The sequence below is a fragment of the Agelaius phoeniceus genome, chromosome 14, assembly GCF_051311805.1.
Source record: "Agelaius phoeniceus isolate bAgePho1 chromosome 14, bAgePho1.hap1, whole genome shotgun sequence".
Lineage (NCBI taxonomy): Eukaryota > Metazoa > Chordata > Aves > Passeriformes > Icteridae > Agelaius > Agelaius phoeniceus.
In genome coordinates this window covers 8549794-8577531 of record NC_135278.1, presented here as the reverse complement: position 1 = coordinate 8577531, position 27738 = coordinate 8549794, and the positions used below count along the sequence as shown (strand labels likewise).

The 27738-nt window shown below is 53.1% G+C and overlaps 1 protein-coding gene across 1 annotated transcript in view; it reads left to right on the top strand.

The window, feature by feature from the left end:
- Positions 1 to 2116: 2116 nt before the first annotated feature.
- The window catches only part of CD99L2 (CD99 molecule like 2), a 31142-nt gene continuing 5520 nt past the window's right edge, over positions 2117 to 27738 (top strand). Inside the window, exons 1-9 of the mRNA XM_054641291.2 lie at positions 2117 to 2445; positions 18303 to 18368; positions 20350 to 20388; positions 21810 to 21905; positions 22130 to 22210; positions 23115 to 23207; positions 24783 to 24845; positions 25854 to 25892; positions 25974 to 26087. Coding sequence (XP_054497266.1) covers positions 2388 to 2445; positions 18303 to 18368; positions 20350 to 20388; positions 21810 to 21905; positions 22130 to 22210; positions 23115 to 23207; positions 24783 to 24845; positions 25854 to 25892; positions 25974 to 26087 — 649 coding nt within the window. The 5' untranslated portion in view covers positions 2117 to 2387. The remainder of the gene's footprint in view (positions 2446 to 18302; positions 18369 to 20349; positions 20389 to 21809; positions 21906 to 22129; positions 22211 to 23114; positions 23208 to 24782; positions 24846 to 25853; positions 25893 to 25973; positions 26088 to 27738) is intronic.

Sequence of the window (27738 nt, the reverse complement as noted above, 5' to 3'; positions counted from 1 at the left end):
GCTCCGCGGAGCTCGGAGCGATCCGCCGGGCAGACTGCAGCCATACAACGTGCTGTGCTCGAGGCTCCAGCCTCACAACACATCCTCTGTGGTGCAATTTGGAACCATTTAAACTCAGCTGCCTTAAACACAGCCCGAACCAAGAATAGCCTCGGCTCCCGGGCACAGGTCAGGCGATGCTGAGTCACTTGCTGGCCGGGGCCCAGGCTTTCCAGCTGCCTTGGGCTCGGCCTCCTTAAAGACACAACTTGTGCCTGCCGCACGCAGCCCAGCTCCAGCTGGGCACGACCAGCCAGGGCTGGCACCCTCGAATGCCGGGGGTTTAGCCAGATGCTTGATTCCAATACGAAATCCTGGTTCGTGCCGCCCTGTTTCCCTCCAGCTTCGGAGCGCAGCGCTGCTGCTGCCTTCCTGCCCATTCAAAGCTACATTCATACATCTCTTTGTAATTATGAATCAACTCCCAGGCATCGGTGCACACCCCAGGCTCGCACAGAACGGCAAACAATATACTGTCACGGGTTGCATCAGCTGCACGATGCTCTCTCATGCCTTCAGGCTTGCTAAAGCTGATCCAACGCTAATATAATAATAGCCTTTTTACCCGCCTCCTCCCCCAACAATTACCGGAGGCTTGGAAAGCCATTGAAATGCAAATAGCACACAGAGAGGTTATTGGGAACCAGGCTGGGAAGGTACAAATGCTGTCCCGTTAGTTTCCTTTAGTATGACACGAACGGGACTGTAGTCCTGAATTTCTCTTTGTATAAACAGGGAGAGAGGCAATATCGTGGATGTACAGACGGCCAAGTGCAGGAGCTAAAGTGCATCTTCTCCAGCACGGCTTCTCTTATCTGGGACTCCTGTTACCCTCCTCAGCTCTGCAGTACCAGAGAACCGCACAGCACACAAGCGTCTGTAGCTCCGATAATACCAGCGTGCCCAACTACACGAACTCACAGAAACGCGCGCAGTGTGGGTGTGAAAGATCTTGCCCCCACAAGGCAAGGCACTGTGGAGCCTGCAGTTTGCTCTGTGGCCAGATGAAAGTCAGAAATACAGCATCCCTCTCCCTGCTACCGTACCGCATCCTTCAGCCCAGGCGCTTCTACAGAGGACAGGACCCCCTTCCTGCCCGCCGCCCCATCATGGTCTGTTTGCCTGCTGTCTTTTCAGGTAATGTTTCCACCGAGGACAAAAAAAAAAAGGGCTTTCTGGACCCAAAGTAGTCCTGACACTCGGCTGGAGCAGCCGCGAACAGCAGTGGTACCAGCTGCTATGAGGTGAAATGGGACTACGATGACCCAGACACTTCTTCAGCCTCTCAGTCCCCAGTAAAGCTTTAGGAATACCTCCTAAAAATAGGCTGCATCCTCATCCCCTTTTCTGCAGCAAAACAAACTATAAATATCGCAAAGAAGATGTTTACCCTGTTATAAACAAATTCCTACCCCCGTTCAAAAGAGCCATAGAGAAGAGGGTCCAGCAGCAGGCGCACAAGGGGTAACTTGTTTGCTTTGGCGAGAAGGCGGCTGAGGCAAATCTAACGGCACTTACAGCTACTCAAGCGCAGTTATTAACGCGACAGAGCCAACACAGCTGGGGGTGATGGCTAAAGGGTCAGTGGGAGGGGCAGACTGAACCCAGGAGAATCTTCTTGCCAAGGCAGTGAGACAGCACGGCCACTGGTCATCTCTGGGGAGCTTTCAGCCCTGGAGGTGTTCAGAGATGGCTGTGGCTGATGCAACCTGGTGTCCATGGGTCCCGCTCCGATGGGGCCTTTGGGCTGGAGACCTCCAGAGGTCGCTTCCAGCCAACAATTCCATAGCTCCGTAACCTCCACGTTAAACACTTGCCATTAAAGGGTGAAACTGCAGCAGCTCCTTCCCCTGTACTTCTGTACTGTCCCCGGAGCAGGGCACAGCTCCCAGGCCGCGCCACCGCCCCGTCCCAGCGGGAACGCGCGGCCGTCCCTGCCCGGGGCTGCGGGCACACGGGGCTCCCCCGGTGCCGGGGCTGACAGCAGCAGTCCTAAGCCCTCCCTCGTTCCCTACGCGTCCCCCATCGCCGTTTGCCGTCCGCCTCTCCCCGCTCGGGCGAGCGGATGCGGCACTGGCACCGATGCGGCGGAAAGATGCGCGCCGGGGCCGCGTTTTCGGCAAAGGGCGGCAGGTGCCGGGGCTCGGCCGTGCTCCGGGGCCGCAGGCCTACGGCAGACGCCCCTCGGGTCTCCGCCGGACACCCCCTGCGCTGCGCGGGGCCGGGCGGGGGCGCGGCCCGGCGGGGAGGGCGGGGGGCGGTGGCGCGCAGCGCCCGCCCCTCACGGCCGCGTCCCGCCCCGGCGGAGACGGGAGCCGAGCCCGCGGCAGACGCAGCCGTGCCGCGCCATGGCCGGCCGCCGCCTCCTGGGGCTGCTGCTGGCCTTCGCCGCGCTGCTGGGCGCAGGTAGGGCCGGGCCGGGCCGGGCCGGGCGCGGCGGGAGGGGGCGGCCCGGGGGAGAGGGCCCGGGGGCGCGGTGAGCTGTGCGCATGATCGCGGCACCGGGCTCGGCCCAGGAACGGCGGGACCCCCGCCCCGGCCGGGGTCACCCCGCGGGATGCTGCCCCTGAGGGATGCTGCCCGCCAGGGATGCAGGCGGTGCGGCCCCCTCGCCGTGGGGGCTTCTCGGGCTGGGTGTTCCCCCCAGTAGCACGGAGCCTGCCCCGGGGGGGCTCACGGGGCCGGAGGGATGCGCTCCGAGGAGAGGCCCCAGCTGGGAGGGGATCGCCTCGGGGAGGGGGCTGCACCCGTCGGGCCCCACCCTGCGCAGAGCACCCCGAGGCCGCAGCGATGGCGGGGTGCCAGCCGGTGCATCAGGGCCGGGCCGCAGACCGTCCTTGTCCCCCTCCTTCTCCCGGCCCCCACCCCTGGCCCAGCTCCCCCGCTGGCCACGGGGCCAGGCCCGCATGCAGCGCTGCCCTCAGGTGGGGCGGCTCCAGCCTGCCTTAGGTGACAGTGACAGTGATAGTGCTGCTGACGGACGCATCGCGGCTGCCTTCGGGTGACAGTGTGACAGCGATGCTTAAGAAGCGCGATGCTGCAGGTATAAAGCTCTGGAGCAGCCTGGGGCTCCGTTAATCCTAAACAGAGGTAGCCATGGAGTCACCGCCAAAGGAGTTGGGGTTTGTCTGTCTGCTCGCTGAGCTGTTGGATTAGAGGATTCTGTGTGTGACCCAAATTTGTCGGGCTGCTGGTTGTATTCTCACTCTTTTTTTGTCCCACTGTTATTTCTGCAGATCAGAACAGTCTAACCCAGAAATCGTTCCCAGCTAAGCAGCAACTAGGAAGGAAAAAAATAAAATACTGTTTTAAGGAGAGTAGGAAGGAAGAAATTAAAATCAGTACGAAGTTTACCACAACTCTTTGTCTCCTTAAAAAACCCCAACGGTACTTTAAAAAAGCTGTGTGTTTGAATTCAAAAGAAACGTCCTTCTAAAGATTATACAGAGGAAATATACAAGAATTATGTAAAAAGCCTCAGAAAAGTTTTTGTAAACAAAAGCTGCTATTAACCAGGAGGCACCCGGCAAGCACAGACTGGTAGCATCGAAGCAGATAGCAAACTGAAACCCAGGGGGCTCTTGCTGTTGGAATAGATTAGGTTTTCCATGAGTCAGCCTGGAATTAGTTTGTTTGCATTTGGTACCTACCTGTTTGTGCACCTGGAATGGTAACAGTGTGGTACAGAGTTGGTTATGCTGACCAGGTTAGTGGCTGCATTTTTAATTGATGGATATCAATTTGACAGCCTGAGCTGAGACGGTGCAGAAAATCTTGATTTTGGGTTAAAAAAAAAAATCCGGTTAGTCAGTACTAAAGCTATTTGCATTTTGTGTTTTTCGCAATGTGGGTAAACAGAAATGTTGTTTTGGAGCTCTTGGGCTGCAGAGTCCAGCTCTTAAATATCCTTGGCTGTGTTTGTATCAAAATGAATTTCACTGAAACATTCATAAATCACTCCTGCCAGCGTGAGGCTTCACAGGTAATTGAACAACATTAAGTTTGTCTCCTCTCCGAAGTGTTAGAATTGCCTCTCCGTGGCAATCACTGTGCCAGGGGGAGTTCTCTCTCTTGGCTCCCGTCCCGTGCAGAGCCTTGCCGGCACGGGGCACGCCTGTGCAGCACAGCCTCTCCCCCTGGCCTCTGCTCCCTCCCCCGGGCATCCCGGCTGCGGCTCTCCCAGCGCGTGGCTGGGAGCTGCTCCTCCATCCCTCCCTCCCTCTCTCCCAGATGTGTTGGAATGGCTTTGCAGCAGCCTGAGAGAGCCTTGGGAGCCCTTCCCCAAGGGCACAGCCTCCCTGCCATCATCCTGTACCCACGGGAAGGTAACAGGTGGTGGCAAGGCAGTGGTTTCCCAGGCAGGGCATTCTCTGCCATTTCTTCAGAACAGCAGCAATAAAAATCACACTTCTGCATTGCCTCTGTTCCCCAGCGGTTGTTGGGGTTTTTTTGGCTTATTGTTCTGAAATAGCTGCTCCAGTAGTGCTGAAGGCAGGCTGTGGGCAGCCCAGTCTCTTGCAAGCTCAGAGATTTACAAACTACCCAGAACTAAGAATAACAAACAACAAAATCAGTGCCTAGTATGATTCCTGCAACTGTGGTCCACCTCACTACTGACACAAGACTGATGTGTGTGTTGTCTGTGACTGTCCAGTAAAGCAGGAGCAAACTTCACTTTTTAGTCGGAAAAAAATGGGTTTGGGTTTCTCTTTGATCACGTTCTAGTGCATTTCCCTTCATTGGTGGCTGTGTGCTTCAGTGCCCTGTCTGGGCTGTCAGACACAGCTGTGCCACATCTGTCGGTGCCTCCAAGCTGCCTCTGCCCACAGCCTGTCTGCCTGGGGCTGCAGTGCTGGAAACAGGCGCTGCTTGTAGGGCCCCAACCCACTGGCCAGTGCTGCTAAACTCTGCCCCATTCCCAGCGTGCTGGGGGCAGGAGCATTAAAGTATTTTGTGACGGTGGAGAAAACCAAACACCCTGCAAAGCCTGTTGGCTGTAGCCAGAGGCAGGCATTCCCTACATGGTGCTTTAAATTCACAGACTTTTCCAGAATGTAGTTATGTTTCATGTTTATGAGTCATTCAGGGTTAACCACATGCTTCTGGAAAATGGTAAGAGTCGAGCAAGAAACTTACCAGAATTGTTGTTTTCCCCTCTCCTGTCCCCGGTCTCATAAGCCAGTACAGAAATGCATTGATGTGTTTTCTTTGAAAGCTGGCAACTTTGACATCTGAGGGCTTGTGGAGGGAGCACAAGGTTTCCTCTCACAGGCCAGGCAGAAGAGGCAGCTGCAGGTTTTGTGCTTTGCCTTTTGTAAGGAAAGGTTGAAGAAAACCTTCGCGCTCCAAGCCGCAGTAGGGGCAGTTGGGCGTGTCCTCCAAAGTTACCACCTCAGCATTACAAGCTGTGTTATCACTGTGTCCTCATAGGCAGCATCTCACAAATCACCTCTCCTCCCGAGTGTGGCTGCCAGCAGCCAGCAGCAGTGACAGTGACTGCTGGAGTGTGAGGGCAGTGGCAGACAGTGCACTCAGCTCCGTGTGGCACACATGGCCACAGTCCCTGGGGCGGCGCCCCTGCACCCGCTCCACACCTCAGTGCCCAGCAGAGGGCACGGGCAGAGCAGAAAGGAGCCATCTCTTCTCCAGATGTTTTTTTTCAGCTGTCTGGACTCTGTTTTGCAGTGGGCAGCTGTGGATGCAGCTGGCAGAAAGGGGTGCCAGTGCCAGGTGACCCTGTGTCTCTGTGCCCCATCACTTGCTAGGATCACTCACCATGGATATTCCAGAAGAGTTGTAGGGAGGAATTATTTGGAGTAGGACAGAAAAGCTGGCTTTGGCATTGTTGTAGAAACTAAAGGAGATAGCAGCATTGTATAAAACTGCTAAAATATTTCTTATAATACATTATTGTCTTATTAAAGTTATAATTACCAGGTATCAGTGGCAAGTCAAAGTAATACATTTAAAGAATAATTTTTACTTAGATAATGTCTTTAGTGTGTACGACAAAGCAGGAGAAGCCAAATTGGTTTTCTTACAAATTATCTCTCATCTTTGAACACATATGCATTAATTAAATGTGCCATGCTCAGATATTTATGTACACAACTGTGGAAATAATTAATTTCCATGGTTCTACTTGTATTTAGATTTTTTTTCTTCTACCAGCCTAGTGATAAACATGCTTGGAAATTGCTGTTTAACTCTTGAGGTTTTTTTTCCCCCTCTACAAAAATGTGATTTTTTTCTTACATCTGTTGCAAGCGTTTCAGCCCTTAAAGCACATAAAACAGAAGTGTCTATTGATCTCCTGAGTTGACTAGAATAAACCTTTAAAACTACTCGGTTTAAACCCAAATTTTTTTTCTTCTTGGAGGAATATTTCCTGGAGGTTTAAGGCATTAATTTTACAATTAACTAAAGGAAAAACTGGGGTTTTATTAGACATTGCTTCTGAAGCCACTCTAACAACAAAACATATGCTTAATAAACTACATAACACTGATGGCAAAGAGAAAAGCTTTGCAATAATTCCTTTGTAAGCTGATTGATACAATTCACAATCAGGGGAAGTGCTCAAATAGAGGAAAGCAGGAGAAGACGAACGTGGCACATCAAAATGTAGAACATGAAAGGACTTTGAAAGGGAAACTTCAAAGTTAGGGATCCAGATGCTGGAATCACTAGCTGTGATTTAGGATGTGAGCACAGGAACGTGACTGCTGAGGGAACAATGTTTTTGAGAAGGAAACAGAGTCCTGATACAAGGCATGGCACAGAGAGAGGTGAGTGCTGCCTCTGCACTCACAGGAATTTCAGTGGAGCTGCTCGGGGTCAGTTTTGGGTTTGATCTTCTGAGAGCTCAGCCTGCTGCAGTGATGGGGGTGAAGTTAATGCTAATACATATTTATGAAACTGCCTTGCAGTCACTCCAAAATCCTTTTCCTTTGCTTTTCAGTCTTGTCTAGGAAAACCAGAAACTTATTATGGGAGGAGAACTGGGGCCACAGGCAGAAAGCTGATGTGTGAGCTCTGTTCCCCAGCCACAGGAGCAGCACCTCCAGGGAAGGAGATGGCCAGGTTGCTGTAGGGTCTGGTGCAGTCACCACATACACGTGTGGAAAAGCTAAAGCAAGTGAAACCAGAGGCATTGGCAAGATTTTGGAGATGGTGGCTCAGACAGGGAGGAGGGACACTGAGAACAGCATCATTCTGCTGTTGGAAGGCTCTGTAGGTTGGTACAGGGTTGTCTCCAGCAAACAAGGTGCTGGGGAAAGAGAGCTGCACAGAATTTTCCTTGCCCTTTGAAATGCTCTCTTTGTCTGTGCACAGAGAAATCTGGGTAAAAAGAACTTGAAAAAGTTGGAATAATCTTACTGAAATCCTGCTTCAGAAGGACATGCTCCAGGTTGTGTGTTCAGGGGTAACTGCAGCTCTGGCTCTGGGAAAGTAGAAGGCAAAAGCTAAACAAGCAGAAGAGATTTCCAGCCCCAGATGTGGATGGCAAAAGAGGTGCTTGTGCTGCAGAACAGATGTTAGATAGCTGATGAGATTTTGAACAGCACATTAGTCTGTGTCCCTAAAGCTTTGTCTGCTGGCCAAAGTGTCCTTGTAGGGGTAGGAGCTTGGGGAATGTTTCTATCTTAAATATCTTATCTCTATATGATCTTTCTGTAGGGTGAATTTGAGTAGCTTGGTAGAACATGGCTGTGGTGACCAGCCACCTCCATTCAGGTGTTCCTGCTACTGCAGGACTTGGGTCATCTATCCAGACAGCAAAATCTGAGTGAAAATAATGCCAGGCTAATGTAGACTCAGAGTAAAAACCTCCCAGGTCCCCTCCTGCCATCTGGTACACAGCCTTCCTCGTGGAGCTTTGCTGAGTGTCCACCACAGAGCCTGGAGAGGGAGATTTCCCAGAACTGGTGCAATTTCACCCCGGCACATTTTCTCACCCTGGAAGTTCTTTTGGCCAGAGAATCACAGAATCAATTAGGTCAGAAAAGTCCTGTGAGGTCCTTGAGTCCAACCTGTGACCAAAGACCACCATGTCAACCACACAATGGCACTGAGTGCCATGGCCAGTCTCTTAAACATCTCCAGGGACAGTGCCTCCACCATCTCCTTGGACACTCCATTCCAGTGTTTCATCACCCTTTCAGTGACGAAATTCCTCCTAAAGTGCAACCTAAAATCACCATGCCACCTTACACCAATGCACTGCTAGGCAGAAGAGGTTGCACCCCCCAAAATCAAACCATTCCATCCCATCCAGTGTTCTGTTTCCAGCTGCTGCCAGGCTGCTCTGAGCCCCTGCCTCGTGACCCAGCCACAGGCTGGCTTCAGCCCCAGGTGCTCCCACTGGTGTGGGTGTTCAGCCTGGCCCCACTCACCAGACCCCAGCTGCTGCTGCTGGTGCCAGCCTATCCCTTGCCCTGTGCAGAGACACTGAGCCCATGCCATGCAGTTCTGTGTAATTATTTGAGGAAACTGGAATGTGTTATTTTCAACCAGCACTCCCCCCCACCCCAGGACAGCACTGAGCCTTGACCTCATTATGCTTTTAAAAACACCCACAGATCCTAAACATGTCTTTCACCTCATGCAGAAAATAGAGCATTTTAAAGTGAGGTTAAACATATATTTGAAAACACAGTGTATTCCTTCTTTCTTTTTTGTAATGATGGTCTTAACTGAGTGAATTATTTATACTTTCTCAGAGAAAATCTCAGAACCACAACAGCTTGCAGACAGTTGGGTTTGCAAGTGTTGGTGCTATTTCCTCTCCAAGTAGGGTCAGAGAGAGCAAGAGACCTGTTGCTGGACTTCTCTTTAAACTCACTGAGCATGGTTTTATGTTTAAATTATTTCATGCCATATTAATAGCCCAGAGTGCTCTGTTTATACAGCACCTGGTCCCCAGGTGATGGGGATGCAGCAGAAGCTGGATACACACCCCAAACTCCCCTTTTCAGACTGCTCCAGACCCCTGTGTGAAAGCAAGGAGCCAAACTCACCTTATTGAAGACAAGCTGTTGGGAAAGGCTGGGGCATGTGGCACAGCTTCCCTCGCTGTGGGTGAGCCAGGAGGGGTGGTCTCACAGCTGCCGGCTGCGCGGTTAAAAACCACCACCAGCTCCTGCACCACCTGCTCAGAATTATCTCCAGCAGGTCTCTGTTCTTGCTTCCTTCTTGGAGGGTGCAGCCCCCCAGGCTGCTGTCTCCCCGTGCTGTTTCTTCCCTCGGCAGCCCCAGCTGGATCAGGGATGCTCCCGGAGCACAGCGGGGGTGTGGGTGGCCCAGGGGGCGCAGACAGCGACAGCACAGGCTGGGCTCTCAGCCCTCCCCACCTGACCCGAGCATTCCCCGCTTGCACGGGAGGGGCTGTGGGGAGGCGGGGACAGCAGTGGCCAGGCGGGAGCCCCGCGGTGACGGGGCAGACAGATGCTCTCAGCCACGGCAGCAAACTGAGCCCCCCATGCTCTCCCAGAGCCCTGCTCCATCTGTCAGCATTACCCGAGTCTTCTTCCCACTGCTGCTCTGCTTCTGATTTTAAATAGCACTGTATGACAGGAGCATCACATCCCAGGTGATGAGCCAGCATTTTTACTGTGTAATTCCCTATTTACCTACTTTTAACTACAGCACCTCCTCTTGATCTTTGTCTGACGAGTGCAATCTTTTTCCACCGGGAATCAGGTGATAAGCATTTAATCTCCTGCTTCAGTTTCTTTGGGTTCCTGCATCACTGACTTTGTCATCAGTTGTTCCTGCACTGAGTTATGAGCAAAATGCTTTTGTGCCACAATTTGTTGTCTGGTTGATGAGCAGGCATCTTTGGCAATACACAAATTCATAGCCATTACTTAATGTGTAAGTAGAAATCATATGGCTAATGTGAATGTACATTGTGATCTTTCTGGGTGGACAGCAGGCAGGAAAACATGGAAGCAGCTGTTGTGGTGTAACCCCAGCTGGCAGCTCAGCCCCACAGAGCCATTTGTCAGGATGGGGGAGAGAACTGGGAGGGTAAAAGTGAGAAAGCTGAGTGGGTTGGGATAAATGCAGTTTAACAGGTAAGGCAAAGCAAGGCACTCATTGCCCACGTGCCATGGCAGGCAGGGGCTCAGCCATCCCCAGGGCAGCAGGGCTCCATCACCTCTAACAGTGGCTTGGGAAGGCAAACACCATCACTCCAAATGTCCCCCCTTCCTCCTCCTCCCCAGATTGCCATGCTGAGCTGGTGCCATATTATGGGATATCCCCGGGGTCAGCTGGGGTCAGCTCTCCTGGCTGTGTCCCCTCCCAGCTCCTGTGGAGCCTCTTGCTGGTGGGGTGGGTGAGGAGCAGGAAAGGCCTTGGCTCTGTGTTAGTGCTGCTTGTGATAACAAAAACAGCCCTGAATTATCAACACTGCTCTCAGCACAAATCCAAACCACAGCCCCATCCCAGCTTCTGTAAAGAAAGTTGACTCTACCCCCACCCAAACCACCACATCCCCCAATTTTCAGCCCTGTACCCACAGTTATAGGAGGAAAAGGAACTTACTGTACTTTTGGACCTTCACTAGGAGTCCCAAACCAAGGGAGCTAGGGTCCATGTCTCCCACTCTCTGCCTGGAGAGGCTGGGTGAGGGTTGAGGGTGGGACACTTGGGCACAGGGAGTGCCAAGGTTGCCCCTGGAGTGGCTTCTGCTCCTGCTGCCTGCCCTTGCCAGGGCTGGCTCTCAGCAGTGCTGCCCCAGACCGTGTCTGTCTGGGACACCAGGCTGGTGCCTGCTGGGCAGTGACTGTGGCACCCCTGCATCTCCCCCCCTTGCTGCCAGGGCAGTAATCCAGTTCTCCAGCAGAGACCTGCCCACAGCATCTGTGGGGACAAACCCGAGCTCAGGGTGGTGACACTCTTGTTTTTTTCATCACTGAAATGTCATCTTTAACCAGTCTCCATCCTGTGCAGTTGGTTTAGTGCTAATTTCCCCTTGGCCTCTTGCAAAGTGGTTGGGGTGTGGAAATAAAATAATGTTGCTGTCTACATTCTTTCCCCTTTAGGTATATACCTTGCTCTTCCTTTAAAAATCCCCAAACAAACAGCAAGAAAGTGGAAAAGAAAACCAGCTCCCTTTCTTACACACCTTTAAGTTATTGAGGGTTACACCTGGGGCATTTTCCCAGAGAGGGTCAGAGATTTGCAGAGCTCCTGTGAGGTCTGGGACAGACTGAACTCTTCCTGCCCTCCCTAGTCCTTGGCTGCAGTGTCCTAGCACTCATTCCAGGCACAGAAAGTTGGGCATCACCCCATCCTCAGCACAGCTGCAGAGCTGGGCTCAGGCATGCCCCAGGAGGGGAGGAACCTTAAATATATCTGCTCTAAACCTTTCAGCCTTTTGCTCCGGGTGCAATTGATTTGGGGCTCATTGAAAGCAGGTTTTGGCAGTGCTGTGGCAGAGCCCTCTGACACAAACCTCAAACAGCAGCTATCATAATAAAGTTGCTTAGAAAACATCACCTGATCCATGCACTGAGATGGCAGAGAGCCTTGGAAACCTGGAAAGCTTTGAGTGCTCATACTGAAGAAAACTGTTCATTATCTTGTGTTGCCAGAGCAACCTGGTCTGGGACCATCCTGTGATGGAAGAGCTGCTGAAACATTTGTTTCACACGGGGCCAGAGAGAGGACAGTGCTGTGGAGCCAGGGATGGGGCAGACCTGGCCATCAGCTGCCAGCCCAAGGCATTCCATGGGAAACCCCCATGCAAAGCCTTTCCTGGCTTTGGTCCTGCTGACCTTGATGGGGCTTTGCTTTCCTTTAGAGCTGTTCAGGGTTGCTGCTGGCACTGGGAGGTGTTTGTCTGTCTGTGGCAGGGACCCTCAGCTTTCAAGGGTTCCTTGCAGCCTCTGTGCTGGCAAATAGGGCAGGCTCTGTGCCAGCCAGTGACCAGATGCAGCTGTTGGCAAAGACAAGTCAAGGGCGCTTCCCTCTGGGGTTTTAAATCTTGCTGTGGAGGAGTGGAAAGGCTGTGCAAGAGGGCAGCAGATGAAAAACTCCTCCCTGCTGTGTTTTTTATCTGGTCTCTGCAGAGGGACCTGCTGGCAGCTCCTGGTATGGCAGCACAGCCTGAGCCCCCAGCTGCTCCCCCGGGGCTGTGGGACATGGCAGGGTGTGCAGGCTGGTGCTGCTTCTTCAGGTGCTTTGCAGGCAAGCTGCAGGTCTGTCCTTCCACAGCAGGTGGAGAGAAGATGCCTTCAGACCTTCATGCAGCCCTCAGCATGGTGCAGGCTGGATGGGCACTGCATCCCTTGGGCATCCAGAGTGTGGCCAGGCAGGTCCCAGCAGGGCTCCCCTGCCCACCAAAGATCCCTTCTGGCCCTGGCCCACACCGTGGTGCCAGTGATGTCTGCTGGCAAGGCTGCTGCAGGCTGGTTTTGCTCAGTAGCTCTCTCCTGCTGGGTATAGAGCTTATTGGGTACCACTGCCAGATCATTTATATCATTCCTAGCAAGCCTTGAAATCAAGTTGCAGCAGACACCTGCTTCTCACGCAGCTGCCCCACAGAACCACGGTGTTATTCTGTAGCTTAGAGCCCAGCTGAGGTGTGTTGTCCTGAGCTGCAGACTTCAGAGCTTCCATGGGGGCTGTGCTGCCTCTCCTGGCCTGTCCTGGGGCACTGGCTGGAGGAAAGGCAGAGCTGGGGTTGTGGTGGGGCTGAGCTTCCCAGCAGGGACCTGGGGGCAGTGTGGGCACTGCATGGGTCAGGACAGCAGAGCCCTGGCTGTAGAGGAGGATTTTAGGCATTTCCTTTAATAGGTTTCAAACACAACCACCATCAGTCCCTCCACAAAGAGAAAGTCTTCATTATGCAAATGCTCATCTTAAAGCTTTATTCATGCGCTTCCTGGCAGGCTTTCCTTTAATCTCAAGAGTGAGATTGCTTGGAATTACCATACACCCTTGTTAATTGCATTAAAAAAAAATTCAGCAGAGGTTGTTTTTGCCATAATCAAGAGTGATTTTTGATTAGTACTTCTGAAAATCAAAATGTTTCACTGAGAATAGAGAGCAAGGACAGCAGCATTCCCTCATCCCCTGCAAGGAGCAGGGGTCATCCCAGCTGGGGGAATGTGTCACACTGCTCTTGACTGGTCGTGCCCTGGCAGGATTGCTGTGTCCCCAGCATCAGCTGTTGGTCCCACTGCTGGGGAGAATGCAAGGGGTTGTTTCTCCCACACTTTGCTTCCCAGCACAGCCCCTCCACCCCTTGCCCTGGTGGGCTGCTGACAGCTTGTTTGTGCAGGGCAGCCAGTCTTCCCTGGCAGCAGCTGAGGAGATAAATTGGAAGTTCAAAGTCTGCTTTTTGAGGCAGAGCTACCTTGAGAAGGAGGTCTGTGCTGAGGAGGCAGCCTGGCCTCTCTGCAGGGAGCAGTGCAGCTGCACAGAAGCTGCTCTTAGGCACCTGCTTCAGCAGCAGTGCTACCAGAGACTGGCTGTGCCACCCCAGCTCTGAGGAGCACTGCTCTCCCTACACACATGGAGCTGTGCTTTGGCCTTAGCAGTCAGCAAGAATTTGGGATTCACAAGTAAATCTCCCTCCCGTTTGGCAGTGGCTGGGACCAGTGCCCAGACAGCAGTGGGGGAGTCATTAGTGATTCCAAAGCTGTGCTCTGTCCTGACTGGGATCTGCTCTGGCTGGTGGTGTTGTGGTGTCACCTGCCCCAGCAGAGGTCCCTGGGCACACTCAGTGCTGCAGCAGGGCAGACGCATGCCCGTGGGGGAGCAGCCATTTACTCCCCACAGACTTTGGGGCTGTGTCTCTGCTGAGATGGCAGAAACCCCACTGTGAGGATGCAGCCCAGAGGTCCAGCAACACAGCTCTGCTCCCAAACCCCTCCTTCCCCAGCGCCCTGCCCAGAGGTCCCAGCACAGCTGTGGGTGCCCAGCCTCAGGCCCACCCACCCACCTGTGTGTGCCATCATCATAACTTGGAGCAAAAAGATGAGGTTGGTCACTGGGGACACCCTTTTGGCTCCCACAGTACTTGCTCTGCTGCTTTCCTCCTGCTCCCCCGCCCTCTGTGGTGCTCCTGAGGTGGCTGCAGTGCCCACCCAGCCTGCACCATGGAAGTCAGGCAGTTGGAATTACTTTCTGCTGCCCTTGTCCCTGCTTTGCATTCTCCCGTAATCTCCCGGGCTGTCAATCTCGTGCTGTTGCAGCTCTCTATTCCCAGGGAAGCTAAACACACATATACTGCACAAAGAGATCCGTGGGCTGCTGCTAAAAATGGAATACACCTTGCTCTGAGTGCTGCAGACGGCCTGGCAATATCCTGGGTGTGAATTATGATACTGTAATTCAAGCTTTGTCAAACAGAGGGGCTTAATTAGAATATATATATAATTGTAAAAACTAAAAAGCTGACGAGTACAATTGTGTGTTTGAGCTGCCTGCTACAGAAAATAATGAGGAGAGAATACATTAAGGCACAAAAACCTTCTGCCTTCAAAGAGCAGCTAGCTCTGATTAAAAATACCCCCGGCAAGGCGAGGGGACTCAGCAAGAGGTGGGAGAGTCTGCAGTGCTGGCTCGGCCATAATTCTCACCCCTGTTACACAGCTTCTGCTGGACACAGCTGCAGCCTTGGGGTCCCCCCACCTCCCCATTCTGGCTTTGGGGCATTCATATTGGGTGTCCTGTGATGTCCCAGCTTGGTCTCTGTGGATTGCCAGATTAAACAAAAATATGGAAAACATACCTCATTTGCCTATCCCCCCCTCACCATAGAGCTGCAGTCCCTTGGGTGCTCCACTGCCCTTGGCTCTGGGCACACAGGGCTGGAATTGCCCCCAGTTGCCCCAGGGGATGTGTGTTTTCTCCCAGCAGCCAAAGAGCAGAGTTCTTCCAAAGACCCAGTGCAAGGGTAGGGAAAAAATTACCCAAACTAGCCTAGTCATCAGCCCTGACAAGGATCCCTTACTGCCCCAGCACTGAGCAACCAGCAAAGGGGGGTTTTGTGTATCACTGCTGTTGTGGCCCTGTAACAGGCTGTAGGTGGGGATGTCCTGTGGGGAAGGTGACATGTCAGGGCATACACAACCCTGACTGCTTCATGGGCATCATAGACAAAACTGCTGCAGCTCAGCAGCTTGTGAGTGCTGATGTGTAGGAATGGACCCCAAGCTCTCCTGAGAAGTATAAACCCTTACTGTAAAGATGCTCTGTGCTGTGCCTGAGTTCCCATCAGTGGGCCTTGGAAGCTCCACTCCTGCAGTGACTGTGGGGCAGTGTCAGGGCCCCAGGAGCAAAGGGATTGCACAGGACAGTGCAGGGAGTGGCAGTGCTGCCTCCAAAAACCTGCATGTGCACTGTAAACACACCTACCAAGAGCTAGGGGGGTTTCCAGTGTCTGGCCATGAAGTACCAGGTTTGTTACCACTTAATAACAGAGTAAAAGAATGAGGAGAGCATTCCAGTCTTATCTGTTGGAGTGAGCAGGGGAGTTTGTGTGCCTGTGACAGCAGCACTCGGTTATTGATCTATAGAAGGTCTAATACATCTCTGTAACACCCTTTGCATGAAATACAGGTGTTAGCTTCAATTAACTGGCAATCTGTTCTTAATCCTTGCTAACACCTGGGGGATCTGGAAAAGGATGTTGGTTTGCCAGGGCAGCGTTGGGGAAGCCCTGGGCACCGGGCTGTGCCAAGCACTGCTGCTCTGTGGGAGGGTTTTACTGGGCACTTCAGTGCATCCACAGTTTTCCCAACCCTCACTTGGGCAGCACTGCCACCTGTCCCACCAGGCAGGGAAAGCCCCCAGGATGCAGCTCCAGCCCAGGACTCTCCAGCAGGTGCTGTTTAGCTCAGCCCCATGAGGATGGAGGGCCCTGAGCAGCTCTCCTCCCCTTGGGGCCAGCTGGCTCTTTGGAGGGGGGTTTTGGAAGGGGCACTCTCCTCTCATCCTGGGGAGGGTTGCCAAGGGAGCTGTCACCAAACCCAGGGGGGCTGTAAATGCAGGTCCAGTGAGCCCCGCAAAGCCAGGCAGAGGGAGCCCATTTTTTGGGATGCTGTGTCCCCTGCTGGGCCCCTGTCCCCACTGGGGGGACATCTCTGTGCAGCCCACAATCCCCAGAGCCCTCCATTAGAGCGTGTGAGCTGCACACACCCCACAGCTGCACTCCTGCACTCGGTATTTGGGCTCCTGCACTAAGGCAAAGCATGGGCAGGACACACTGACACAGGGCTCAGCATGCAGCAAGTCAGTGCCTTGATACTGATTTAATCATGGAGAGCAGAGGGAGAGGGAAGGGAGGCTCCTGGCATTCTGCTGTGAGTTGGTGCTGCCACCACGTCCCTCCTGCCAGCTCACATGGTGACAGAACATTTTCCTCCTTCGGGCTGGTAACGCTTCTCATCCCACCAGAGAGGCAATGTGGGTTTCCCCTTCTGCCTATTTTTAAGCTTGCTTTTATATAGAAAGAAACAAATGGTGGAGTCCTGTTAGTTCCTGGAAATCCAGTAAAGACTGGGGAAAGAGCTATTCTGGGGAAGGAAGACTGCACAGAATTGTCAGACTGACGAGGCTGGGGCAGTTGGCCAGCACAGTGATGAGTGTGCCGAGTCTCAGCAGGGATGTTGGTGGTTTGGCAGCCCCCAGTGCAAGCCCTGGAGCTGGGCAGGTGTTTTCCAGCACTCTGGATGGTCTTGCACATTTTTGACTTTGCTCCTTCACACTGACAGACCACTTGTTAACTCTGCAGCTTCACCCAGGCTGTCAGAGCAGGAGAGCAATGCCTGTCTAACCATGCCACTATTTCACCAGCAATAAGGCCCAGTGAGGGAGAGATTTTGGGAAGGGAGGAGAGAGGCATGGAGGGAGGCTGAGGGTGGCAGACAGAGAGAGCCGTGCTGTGCTGAGCAGGAGGCTCTTCCATGTGCCTCTCCCTGTGGATTTCACGGGGATGTTCCCTGCCTCGCCTGCTGCTGGCCATTCCTCCAGGCTCACAGGGAGGTGCTGGCATCATTCAGCTCGATGAGGAACACAGTGTGGGCTGGGACACTCAATCTGCACACGCCCCCTCCAGCAGCACCTAACTCCTGCCTTTGCTGGGGGGAGAAGCCCACAGCACCTTCCCAGCCCCTGCCCCTGCTCACAGATCACATCAATGCTCTCAGGGCTGCTGAGTGTGTTTCACAGGCAGCAGATGAGATGAGAGGTGATGTGTGAGTGAGTGGAACCCGAGCTGCAGCTGTTGCAGTACTTAGTGACCACTCTCAGTGAAGTTTTTCACTGAAACACTGATACCTGCTTTGTGATGGACTGGTGCCTTCCCATTGTTATTGTCCTTGTCAGTAAAGCTTTAAATTTATTCATGAAGCATGCTGGAGCTCAGGTGGCAATAGCTAAATCCATTTAGCAGTAGGAATAAGAGGAAAGCCATTTTAATGTTCTCTTGCAGTGCTGCAGTACTTAGCAAGCCCAAAGGATATTAATTACTCAGCATGCTCCGAGATGTAAAAGCATGAATTTATCAAGACAAATACATTCAGAACCAGGGTAAGTCAACAGTAATTAATGCCATGCAAAAAAGAGACGGAGAAAGGAAGGATTAGCTGGCCCTGTTGCAGGAGAACACGATGTAGCCCTGAGTTATCCCTGGGCTATGGGACTGGAGTTGTGGTGAGGCATCTCTAACAAAAAAATCTGCCTGTGCCTGTCACGTATATCCCTGGGATGGGGGTTTCATCCTGGTTCACATTTCCAAGGCGGAATGATGCAGCCTGCCTCTGAAATGCTAAGTCGTGCTTGGCAGCCAGCAACAGCTTTTTTATGCAAAGCCTTTGATGTTGGAAGGCACTTGAGAAGAAGAGGGGCATAGGGCTTTTTTGTTTGCCACCGAATTTGTCTGCACTGTCCCAATGTTTTCATGGAGTTTAGCAATCATATAATCATGAGCACAGCCAGAGATGAGTGGCAGCTCAAGAGATGAATTGGTAGGTTCTCCTTGACAAATCTAAGCATAAAATGTGTCTTTATACAACATCCATTAGGGAAGACAAATGGAAAATCCAGAGATGGCTGTTCTGCATTTAACAGTCACAGCATTTGGAGAGGGCTGATGTCTTCCTCATCACCAGTGTTGGGTCAGGCTTGGAAAAAAACAGCAAAAAAACAAAGCAATTTGAGCAAACAAGTCCAGCCATGCCTTATTTAGAGGTGGTTTACTCTGTGTGGAGTGAGTACAGCCAGTGCTGATTCTTTGTCTCCAGGTCATGGGGATGACCCAGATGACTTCAACCTAGAGGATGCCCTGCTTGACCCTGTCACCAGGAGACGTAAGTCACATTTATGCATTGCTTTAAAGAGGGGAAAACAAATAGATGTGAGTAGGTGCAGTTTGTTCTTTGGGATCTGATGCAGGTGGGAGGGTGGTAGAGGATACAGCTGCCTCATCCTCACTGCCTGGGAGACACAGGGTCTGGCTTGCACAGGTGGAGCTGGGGACAGTCCTGGAGAAGCTGCCTGCTGCCCTTTGCTTGCTGGCTCCTGTGAGGAGCCACAGAGGCACAGCACACAGTGTTCTGAGGCAGCAGTGGCACTGAGCTTGCCCTTCAGGCTCCCTTGCCTGCCTCAGTAGTGCCTAGCAGCAGGCCTGGAGCCATCATGCAGTCCCTCCCCAGCTGCTGTGCCTGGCCAGGCAGGGGCACTGCTGGCTCCTGCCCTGCTGCCTCTGCAGTGTGGTGCCCAGTAAAGCTCACGGTGCCCAGGGGCACTGCTCTGCCTCTCTGGGGTTCCAGTGTAGCCCACCAGTCCAAGCAAACTCAGTTCCTCAGGGGTGCCCCACTGCTGGCAAGCAGCATTCAGTATTTTGGTGTTTTACACCCCAAGGACAAAACCTAACTGCCAGCACAGCAGCTGAGGGATGGGAGGAGGCTCCTCTCCCTCCTTGGGAAATGTCACCTGCCTTACCCCAGTGCCAAGGGCTGAGCCCAAGGCCACTGTGCACCCACACACATCTCTGGCTCCATTTGCTCCCCAGCCATGGGGATGCTGTGGCAGAGCTGCAAATGCCAGCACCCAGGACCCCTCACTGCCCAGCACTCCCCACACAGTTCATGCTGGCTGTCCCCAGACCCAGCACCTGTCAGGGCAGCAGTGGGAATTGCTCCATGAGTGATGCCAGGCTCTGGGATCAGGCAGAACATACCCACCTGTATGGAAGGGAAAGCTGTAACACTGTTTGCAACCTCTTGTGCTGTAGTCTAACAGCAGAGGGACACGTGTGCTGTGTTACTTTGGAGTTTATGTGGAATGGAGGGTGCTCTCTGCAGCTCTCCTGCATGGGATAGGCCATGGGGTATCAGACTTGGTCACAGGGCTGATGCAGCTCATGTAGGATTTTGCAAAAGCCATTTAATGCAGCATGTGAGGAGAGCTGGCTAGAAATGACTGATTGCCACCTCAAGTGGAGGGAGGGTGGTGTTCTCTGGGCTGGAGTCCCTGCAATGAGGGAGGGAAGAGGCAACACTGTCCCCATGGCCTCCCCACGTGCTGCATCCCACTCTGGATTCATGTCAGCCCCAGAAAAAAGCAAACTGAGCTTCTGGAGTTGGGTCACATCAAACCATACCAGCACATTGGAAATGAAGCCCAGCAACACCACTCCAGTCTAATGGAAATTAATGGGAATGGAGCAGCCACAGCTCTTGCTCATAATTTATTCATATACTTGGTAATGCCAGCCACTATTAATAGGCAGTGGTTCCCATATTGCTCCCTCCCTCCCTCCCCCCTCAGTGGCTGGCTGTAGCTTGTTTTAGCCCAGGAGCAGCCAGGGGAGGCTGGGATCTGAGTATCTGAGTATCAGGGTGTCACTGAAAGCCCTCCAGCTGACAGGGAACCTCCTGTGCACAGCTCAGGATGGGAGATTATCTGTCATTGGACTGCCTGAGCAGCCAGGGACACCAAAGCACAGCACCTCCCTGCTGGTTTCCACACTGGTCTGTGCAGTGCCTGCCCTTCCCTGCCTGCTGCTCATCCCAGAGCCTTGGGGCAGATTGCTGCAGCTCCCTGCTCCCCACCAGCTGGGCTGGGATGCTGGCTCAGCTCAAGGCAGCACTGGGCTCCATTTCACCCATGGGCTGTCCTGATATCCCTGTGGCCACACACTGTGTGCAGGGTGTTTGTTCATGGCCCTGTGCCCTGAGTTTACAAATGCAGGTGTCAGAAAGCTGTGCTGACATCTTTGCCATTCATTCTCAATCCAGTGGTGATGCCTGTGACTAACACTTTTCCTCCCCATCTCTTTTGCCACAGCCACTCCCAAGGGCCCCAGGAAGCCAGCAGGTGGGACAGGTGAGACCTCCTTGCATGCTCCCATCTCAGCTCAGTGTGGGGTGCACTTCCCCTGGGATTGAGCTGTGAGCCCCCACGGGCTGCCCCTGTGTGGCTGAGTGCTGCTACCTCAGCAGCTGCTTTGGGACCCCTTCACTTGCCCCTGGGGAAGCTGGAGCTGGTGTGTGCACCTGCACTGTTCCTGTGTGGCCAGAGAAATGCAATATTGATATTTCTGTCCATGCTGAGGGTGAGTGGCAGTGGAGCGTTCACAACCAAGGCAGAATTTCGCACACTTTGCAGTATCCTATTGGAGAAGACACAAATCACTGCTCAGCTGCACAAGAGCTTTTGTTCCTGTCTGCATGGCACTTGTTAGCTTTCCTTCCAGGAGGAAGTCCAGAGAATATTTTCCTTCCTTTTTGTATTCCAAGATATCCCCAGACTGCATGGAAAGTACCATCTTGGTGACACTTACCCATCCAGAGGAAAATGGGTCTCTCACTGTCGGTGCACATCAAATGTGCTGTCTGGCCAGCTCCCAGCAGTGCCATGGTTGAGGAAGCTCCCTTCAATTCACTCCAGTTTTGTTGCCAGCAGCTCCTCCAGCTCAGCTTTGGCCAAAGAGTTCCTGTTAAATATAGCACAGTCACAGGAGCTGAAGGGTAGCTCAGTCCCACTGGAGGAGCCTGCAATAAACTGCATCAGAGGAGCGCTAAGAAGTAAATCCACTCACCCCTGCATGAGGATCTTGGCACAAATTTAAGCAAATTCAACTGTCTGGCTCCTTGGCCACCATGGTCTTTGGTAGGGACAAGAAGAGCCAAGTGCCAGAGGCACATGCAGGGCTTCAGTGCTTGGATTGCAGCCCAAAAGAGAGGTTGTTCCATCCAGTGAACTCCCCCTGGGAAATGGACACGTGTGGAGGCTGAGGCTTTGTCTCAGCCAGTTGCTTCTTCCCCAGGAAGTGTTTTTGGATGAATGGTAGCACTGAGAGGCTCCTGCAGTCGATTCCTGTGCCCTGGCCCCTCTCTGTGCATGCCCTGCTCAGCCCAAGGTCACTCACGGGCAGCTGCACAGGGAGCAGTGTCCCAGCCACTGGCTCAGTTCCACGGCCCCTTCTCATCTGCCCAGCTCTCAGGAGATGCTGCAGGTACCAGCAGGACTCCTCCAGAAGTGAATTACTTTGGGATTGCTGGGGCTGGGCAGCAGCCACAGCTTGGATGGGGACACTGAAATGGTGGCCAGGCTTTTCTGAAGCCTTTGTGATAGGTCACGATTGAGCAGCAAAGTGGCTGGATGCCCTTTCCAGCTCCAGCCTGGTGTGGGAGGCCCTGGCAATGGTGCAGCACCATTGCACAACACCCACAGAGCAGGGTGTGTGCCAGCAGCCTTGTGCTGTCCCCACAAACAGGAGTGTAACAATCCCTTCTCTCCTGCAGACTGGGATCTGGCTGATTTCTTTGACACGCCTGTGGAGACAACCACCAAGCCAGCCAAGCCCACTCCCAAGCCCTTCCCCAGGCCAGGGAAGCCAGGTAATGCAGAGCTCTTCCCTGCAGGCTCCAGCATCCATCCCCAGGGCCCCCGGGGGGAGTGGCACCCCTGGGTCAGCTGGAACTGTGTAAAGACCGGAGCTCTGAGCTGGCCCAAGCAGCCCCAGTCTCCCAGCAGGGTGGGGGTTTCCCCTCAGCACTCATCTGAACCCACCTTTCAGAGGGTAACAGCATTTTGAGCATTTTGGGTTTTTTCCTCCCTTCAGACAACGGCTTTTGGGACGTCATTCGCACCACCACAACCAAGCAGCCAAAAACTACAAGAGCCCCTCCTAAGCGTAACCCAGGTGAGCATCATCTCCACAGCCCCTGCTGCTTCACTCCAGCTCTGCTGCTGGCACAGGGGGAGGACTTGGGATGTGCCAGGATGGTGGCACTGCCCTTATCCTGGTATTTACAACCTCTGGTCTGTTTGCTCACCTGAGATACCTCGAGGAAAAAACATCAAAAACCACGGTGAGGACAGGACATCTGAGCATTACTCTGCATTTCCCAGGGGATCTCAGTGGTTTCTGGACCATGTTTCATTCCCATGCTTGCTGGAAGGCTGTGGGCTGGTTGTGCTCCCTGTCATGGCACAGCCCTGTTGGGCTCCACTGGCAGACACCCACAGGCTCAGGGCACCCTGCCAGCTGAGCATTTTGCTGCCTGCCCAGGCTGGGTTTTGGTTTGAATCAGAATAAACTCAGGAGAGCACTGGTGGGAGGGCACAGTTGGCTCTGTACTGGGCTTTTAGCTGCTGTTTGTCAGAGACAGCATCTTCTGTCAGGCAGGCAGCTCAGGGGACCAGCTGAGCATTCACAGAGGAAAACAACTCCAAGGAATCAAGCCACAGCCATTCCAGCCAGCATGTGAGCATGGTACAGCCACCTCCCTCCCTTCACTGGCTGGGCCCTGGGGGCACCAGTTTGGCTCTGACTTGTCCTACTGGCCTCATTTATCTGATTGCCTGGCACTCCAGCCATGGGGACCCTGTTCCTGCAGGAAGGACAAGGTATTCCCCAGCACAGCAGGGTGGGGGCATGGAACAGGATGGGTTTGGAAGATCTGCCATGAGGCCTCATAGCAGAATTGGGAAATGCTTGTGCCTGGAGCTTCACCTCTTTCAACAGTGTTTTTCCCTGATTAATTAATTAATTTCAGAGTTCCTCAGCCTATCACCACATTGCTAACCCTGGTCTTGTTTTCTAGAAAAGGATCCTATGGATTTTGACTTGGCTGATGCTCTTGATGATAAGAACGATAGGAAAGATCCTGGGAGGCCGGATGTAAGGCCAGGTGAAGGTAGGCTGACCTCTCCTTCCTGTCCTGCTGTTCCCTGGGGCCTGTAGGAGATGCTTCCCAGCCTGACAGCACTCCCCCCAAGAGATGGGAGAAACAGGTGCTACCTGCTCCAGTGTCCTGCCTGCTCAGAGTAGGGACATTTCCACAGGCAGCTTGATCCTGGGGAGGGAAGGAGCCTCTTCTTCAATGGTCCCTGGCAGAGGGGGGCTCTTCCTAACAACTTGCTCTGTGTCTGTGTGCAGGTTTTTTCCCCCAGGGTCTCTTCTGATCCATTACGTTGCAGTGGTTGTGTTGATTCCCTCCATCCCCAAACCCAACAGCTCTTTAACCAAGGACATGGGCTGCTGGGCTTCCCACTCACTGCCAAGGTGTAAATCTAGAGCAGGCTCAGGTCCTGGCCTAACACACCCTGTGGGCTGGGAGGGATCTTTTTCCATCTCTGAAGTACTCCAGTGAATGAATCATTTGTCTGTGAGGATTGTTCCCCTGAGCCCTGGAGCTGGGAAGCAGACTTTGCACGGCTGCTTTATTGATGTTGGGATGGCTGTACACCCTGCTCACATGCCTAATTAACAGGCAGGGATTTTATTACATTGTATTAACTAGGTGACTTGTCTGCACTTTGGTATTCTGGGCTTGCTGAGTTTTCAGGCTCCTGCAGGAAAGGTGGAGGTGTTGAACTGCTGGAACGTGGCACTGGCCACAAACCAGCACACACATTCCCCCAGCATTGCTGCTCCCTGGACTGCCTGGGACCTCTCCAGGCTCTGGCATAGTCAGGGCTTTCATTCTTTTCACACTCATTACTGAGCCCATAAATCTGGTTTTTGTGGTAAGCTGATGAATAAGGCAGTCTCTTCCAGTTAAGGCAAAGGAAATCCTTCCCAATACACAGCATCAGAGGAGGAGCCTTTTGCTGTCTCTGCTCCCATCACTCACCTTGCTGCACCCTAGGGCTCCCTCTGGGACTGCAGCTGAGACCTTCAACAGCACCACTCAATTCAGCTGCAGATTCACAGACCCTGCTTCTCTGTACTTACCCTGCATTAATTAGACTTGCCCATTACAAGATAACTTTTTCATGTGTACCAAAACCTGCTGGTGCTCAGATTTCCCCTGGACTGTTCTGTCCCTCTGGGAAGGATAAGGGTCAGCTCCTGCCTGCAGGACCCCAGGCCCAGCTGGTGCAGCCAGGGGCTCACTGATCCACAGCAGCATGGCCACAGCACACATAAACATCTGGGTCCTGCCTCCGCCACTCTGACCACCAAAATATTTAATGAACTCTTAAATTATCAGTCATCTGTGATTATCAGTCATCCTCACATCCTAAAAATCAATCATTTCAGTAAAAAAAAATAAAATAATACAGTAGCATTTAAACTAGTCAGTTATTACCTCCTCTAGGACCTCAGAGTAATTCAGGGTTAACATCTGGTAACTGTGAGAGAAGCAGTACTACTTTTTGACCAGTCCCAGTTGCCAAGGGGGGTGGAGCAGCCTGTGATCCCAGCCTCTGGCACAGCTGTGGCTCCCTCAGGTGCCAGCCACTGTTTGTTCCTGTTCCCTTTACAGGATTTTCAGATGATGACCTGGCCAGCATCGTGGATGGTGGCTACAGCCCAGACAAGAAGAAGGGTAAGTGCTGACCTAGGTATGGTTGTTTTCTTTAGCAGTCCTGGCTCAGGGTTACCCCAGCTCCTGGAAAGGGCCCTGTGCAGAGCTGTGCTCACCTCCATGGTGGGGGCAAAAGGGGTCTCAGCCATGGAGCCAAGAGAGAAGTTCTTGGCTTCTGTGGTCACTCCTGGTGCCAGCCATTGGAGATGCTTGGTTCTGATTCCATGGAGGCTCTGCAGCTCCAGCTGCCACCAGGGCAGACAGGACCTGTGTCTCCCCATCACCTGGGGACACCCTGGTGCCATGCATGGCTGCATGCCCTTGTTTGCTTTTCACCACATGACCACCAATGTCTGGAACAAGGGGGAAATCCAACAACAACCGGATAAGCCGTTCACAAGGATCCACAGCATTAAATATTAAAAGCAGTCACATAAAGAGCTGAACACCATGAGCCTAATCAACATTTAATAAATCCCCATGCCAAGGACAAGACGCAGCAGAGGCATTAATACAATGCTGACCTGCTTCCATAAATTCAGATGTGAGTGACTCGGCAAGGACTGCAGTTTCTAGTGGGAGCAGCTTCTCCTCCCAGCCCAGTTTCTCCAGGGAAGGTGATATCAAAATAGACTTCAATCCAATTGAGGGTTCCCTGATGTGATGGAGCTCAGCCAGTCACCTCCCTGTGATGGCACCCACGTGCTGTGTCACACTCTGACAGCCCTGCAGGTGTTCCCTTGACACTGAGCAGCGGGGGTGAGGGCAGTTACCAGACACAGGCAGAGGTGTCCCACAAAACTCCCCCCATGCGCACACAGAGGGACAGGAGCAGCTTCAAAGCCCTCAGAAGCAAACATGAGCAGCCCAGTGGAGTGTGGAGCAGCAGAAATGCTGCAGCCCATGGAGGCACCTGCCCACGCCCAGGCCAGAGCTGCCCTGTCCTGTGTGTCCCCTCCCTCTGAGCCCGGCAGTGTGGGGAGCACAGGGCAGGGAGGTGCAGGGCACTGATGGATTGTGTCTCTGCAGGTGCCAGTGGCAACACCGACAACAACGACTACAGTGGAGGTGGGTGTGTCCCAGGGGATGGGGAGGTGGGAGGGAGCTGTGGGTGAGCGCCCATCCCTGAGCTCTCTGTGTGCCCCGCAGTGGCAGAGACGGGGACAATCGCCGGCATCGCCAGCGGCCTGGCCATGGCGCTCATCGGGGCCGTCTCCAGCTACATCTCCTACCAGCAGAAGAAGTTCTGCTTCAGCATCCAGCGTGAGTCCCTCCCCCAGCACAGCACACACAGCTGTCCCACCCTGAACCCGCTGCCATCTCCCCCCAGTGCCCCCCAGCTGGCAGAACAAAGCCCCAGCACAGGTCACTGAGCCCCTCCATGGTCAGGCTTTGCACAGACAGGAACCCACAGCCCCAGGACCCACTGCTGCCCCTGGGGCTCACACTGCCCCTCACACCCCACACAGACACAGCCCCAGGACCCACTGCTGCCCCTCACACCCCACACAGACACAGCCCCAGGACCCACTGCTGCCCCTGGGGCTCACACTGCCCCTCACACCCCACACAGACACAGCTCAAGGCCAAACCATCAATACCAAACACAGAAAATATGAAAAAAACCATCCCACCCCAAAATAAACAAACCAAACCCCCCCAAATCTCAGCAAGCAGTAAAAACTCACTGGGATGCAGGGAAGGGAAGGGAACAGGGGCAGTGTCTGCATCTGGGGCTTCAGCACACTGCACCCTCAGCAGGTGTGTGACAATCATTGCAGTAAACTGCAAATTAAGCAGCAAAACTTACCATAAAACACCTTTTGCATGAGCTGCCCCTTAGAGCTGCTTGGTGCAAGCATTGCAGGAGAGTCCTCACAGCCTCAGCCCACAACACTCACCTGACCACGGTGGCTCCTGCAGCTCTTTATGAGAGGGAAGTTACAAGCAGCTGAGTTACAAGCTCCTTTTTTTAAATTAATCAATTGAAATCTCCTGTGAGTCCCATTTGCTCTAGGGAAAGGGTGTTTGGGGTTGGAAATTTCTGTTGGGATCATGCTATTTTCCCAGTTGTGCCTGAAACAAACAGCATTTTGGTAAATTAGATCAGCAGGAAAAGTCAAATGAATGTGATGGAATGAAACACTCTTGTACATTCCCCCCACTTAAATGATATTTTGGCAAGAATAAATAATAAAAGAAATGGAGTAAAGGCTTTGATGAGGAGGAAGCTGAGAGACACAAAGCCCCAGAAAGGCAGCAGGAAATTAAAGTTAATTATAAAGGAGGATTAATTTAAGCCATCAGACATGGCATGCTGGGCTAATGTCAGGCCTTAGATGCATTGCAGTGCATGACAGAAATCTAAGAGTTGTCAGCCACTGCTTTTTATTGAAAAACATAAATTGCATTTGCTGTTATTCCAGCAAAACACATCTGACCACTCACTTGATGCACAGAGGAACAGGCTCGCTTCTTTCTCTGTCCTTCAGCTTTGAGTCTCTTCTAAAGAGCACTTGCTGATGATTCCTCTAAAGGAGATGCACAGCACTGCCTAGAACTCTCCATCCCACTTTGTTTTCTTACACCTCACCTCGTTCTCACCAGCCGTGCCCTGGCTGTGGCTCAGCCTCTTGCTGGGCCTGGGCAGGGTGGCAGCTGCCCCTCTCCTGCCTCCACAGCTTGGCCAGCTGCTGCCTGCAGTGTCCCTGCTGGCATGAGGGCTTTATGGGGGTTTTCTAGCCAGTTACAGAACCCTTTTCTCCTGAGTCTTGGAGGCAGCAGCTGCTCCATTGCTGCCCGAGGCTCCCACCACACTCCTTTGGCTTGGTCCTGGCACCATTCCCTGCCTCCCTCCTTCACTGGGAGATACCAGTGAGCCCTGTCCAGAGCTGGTGGTGAGGCACAGCCAGTT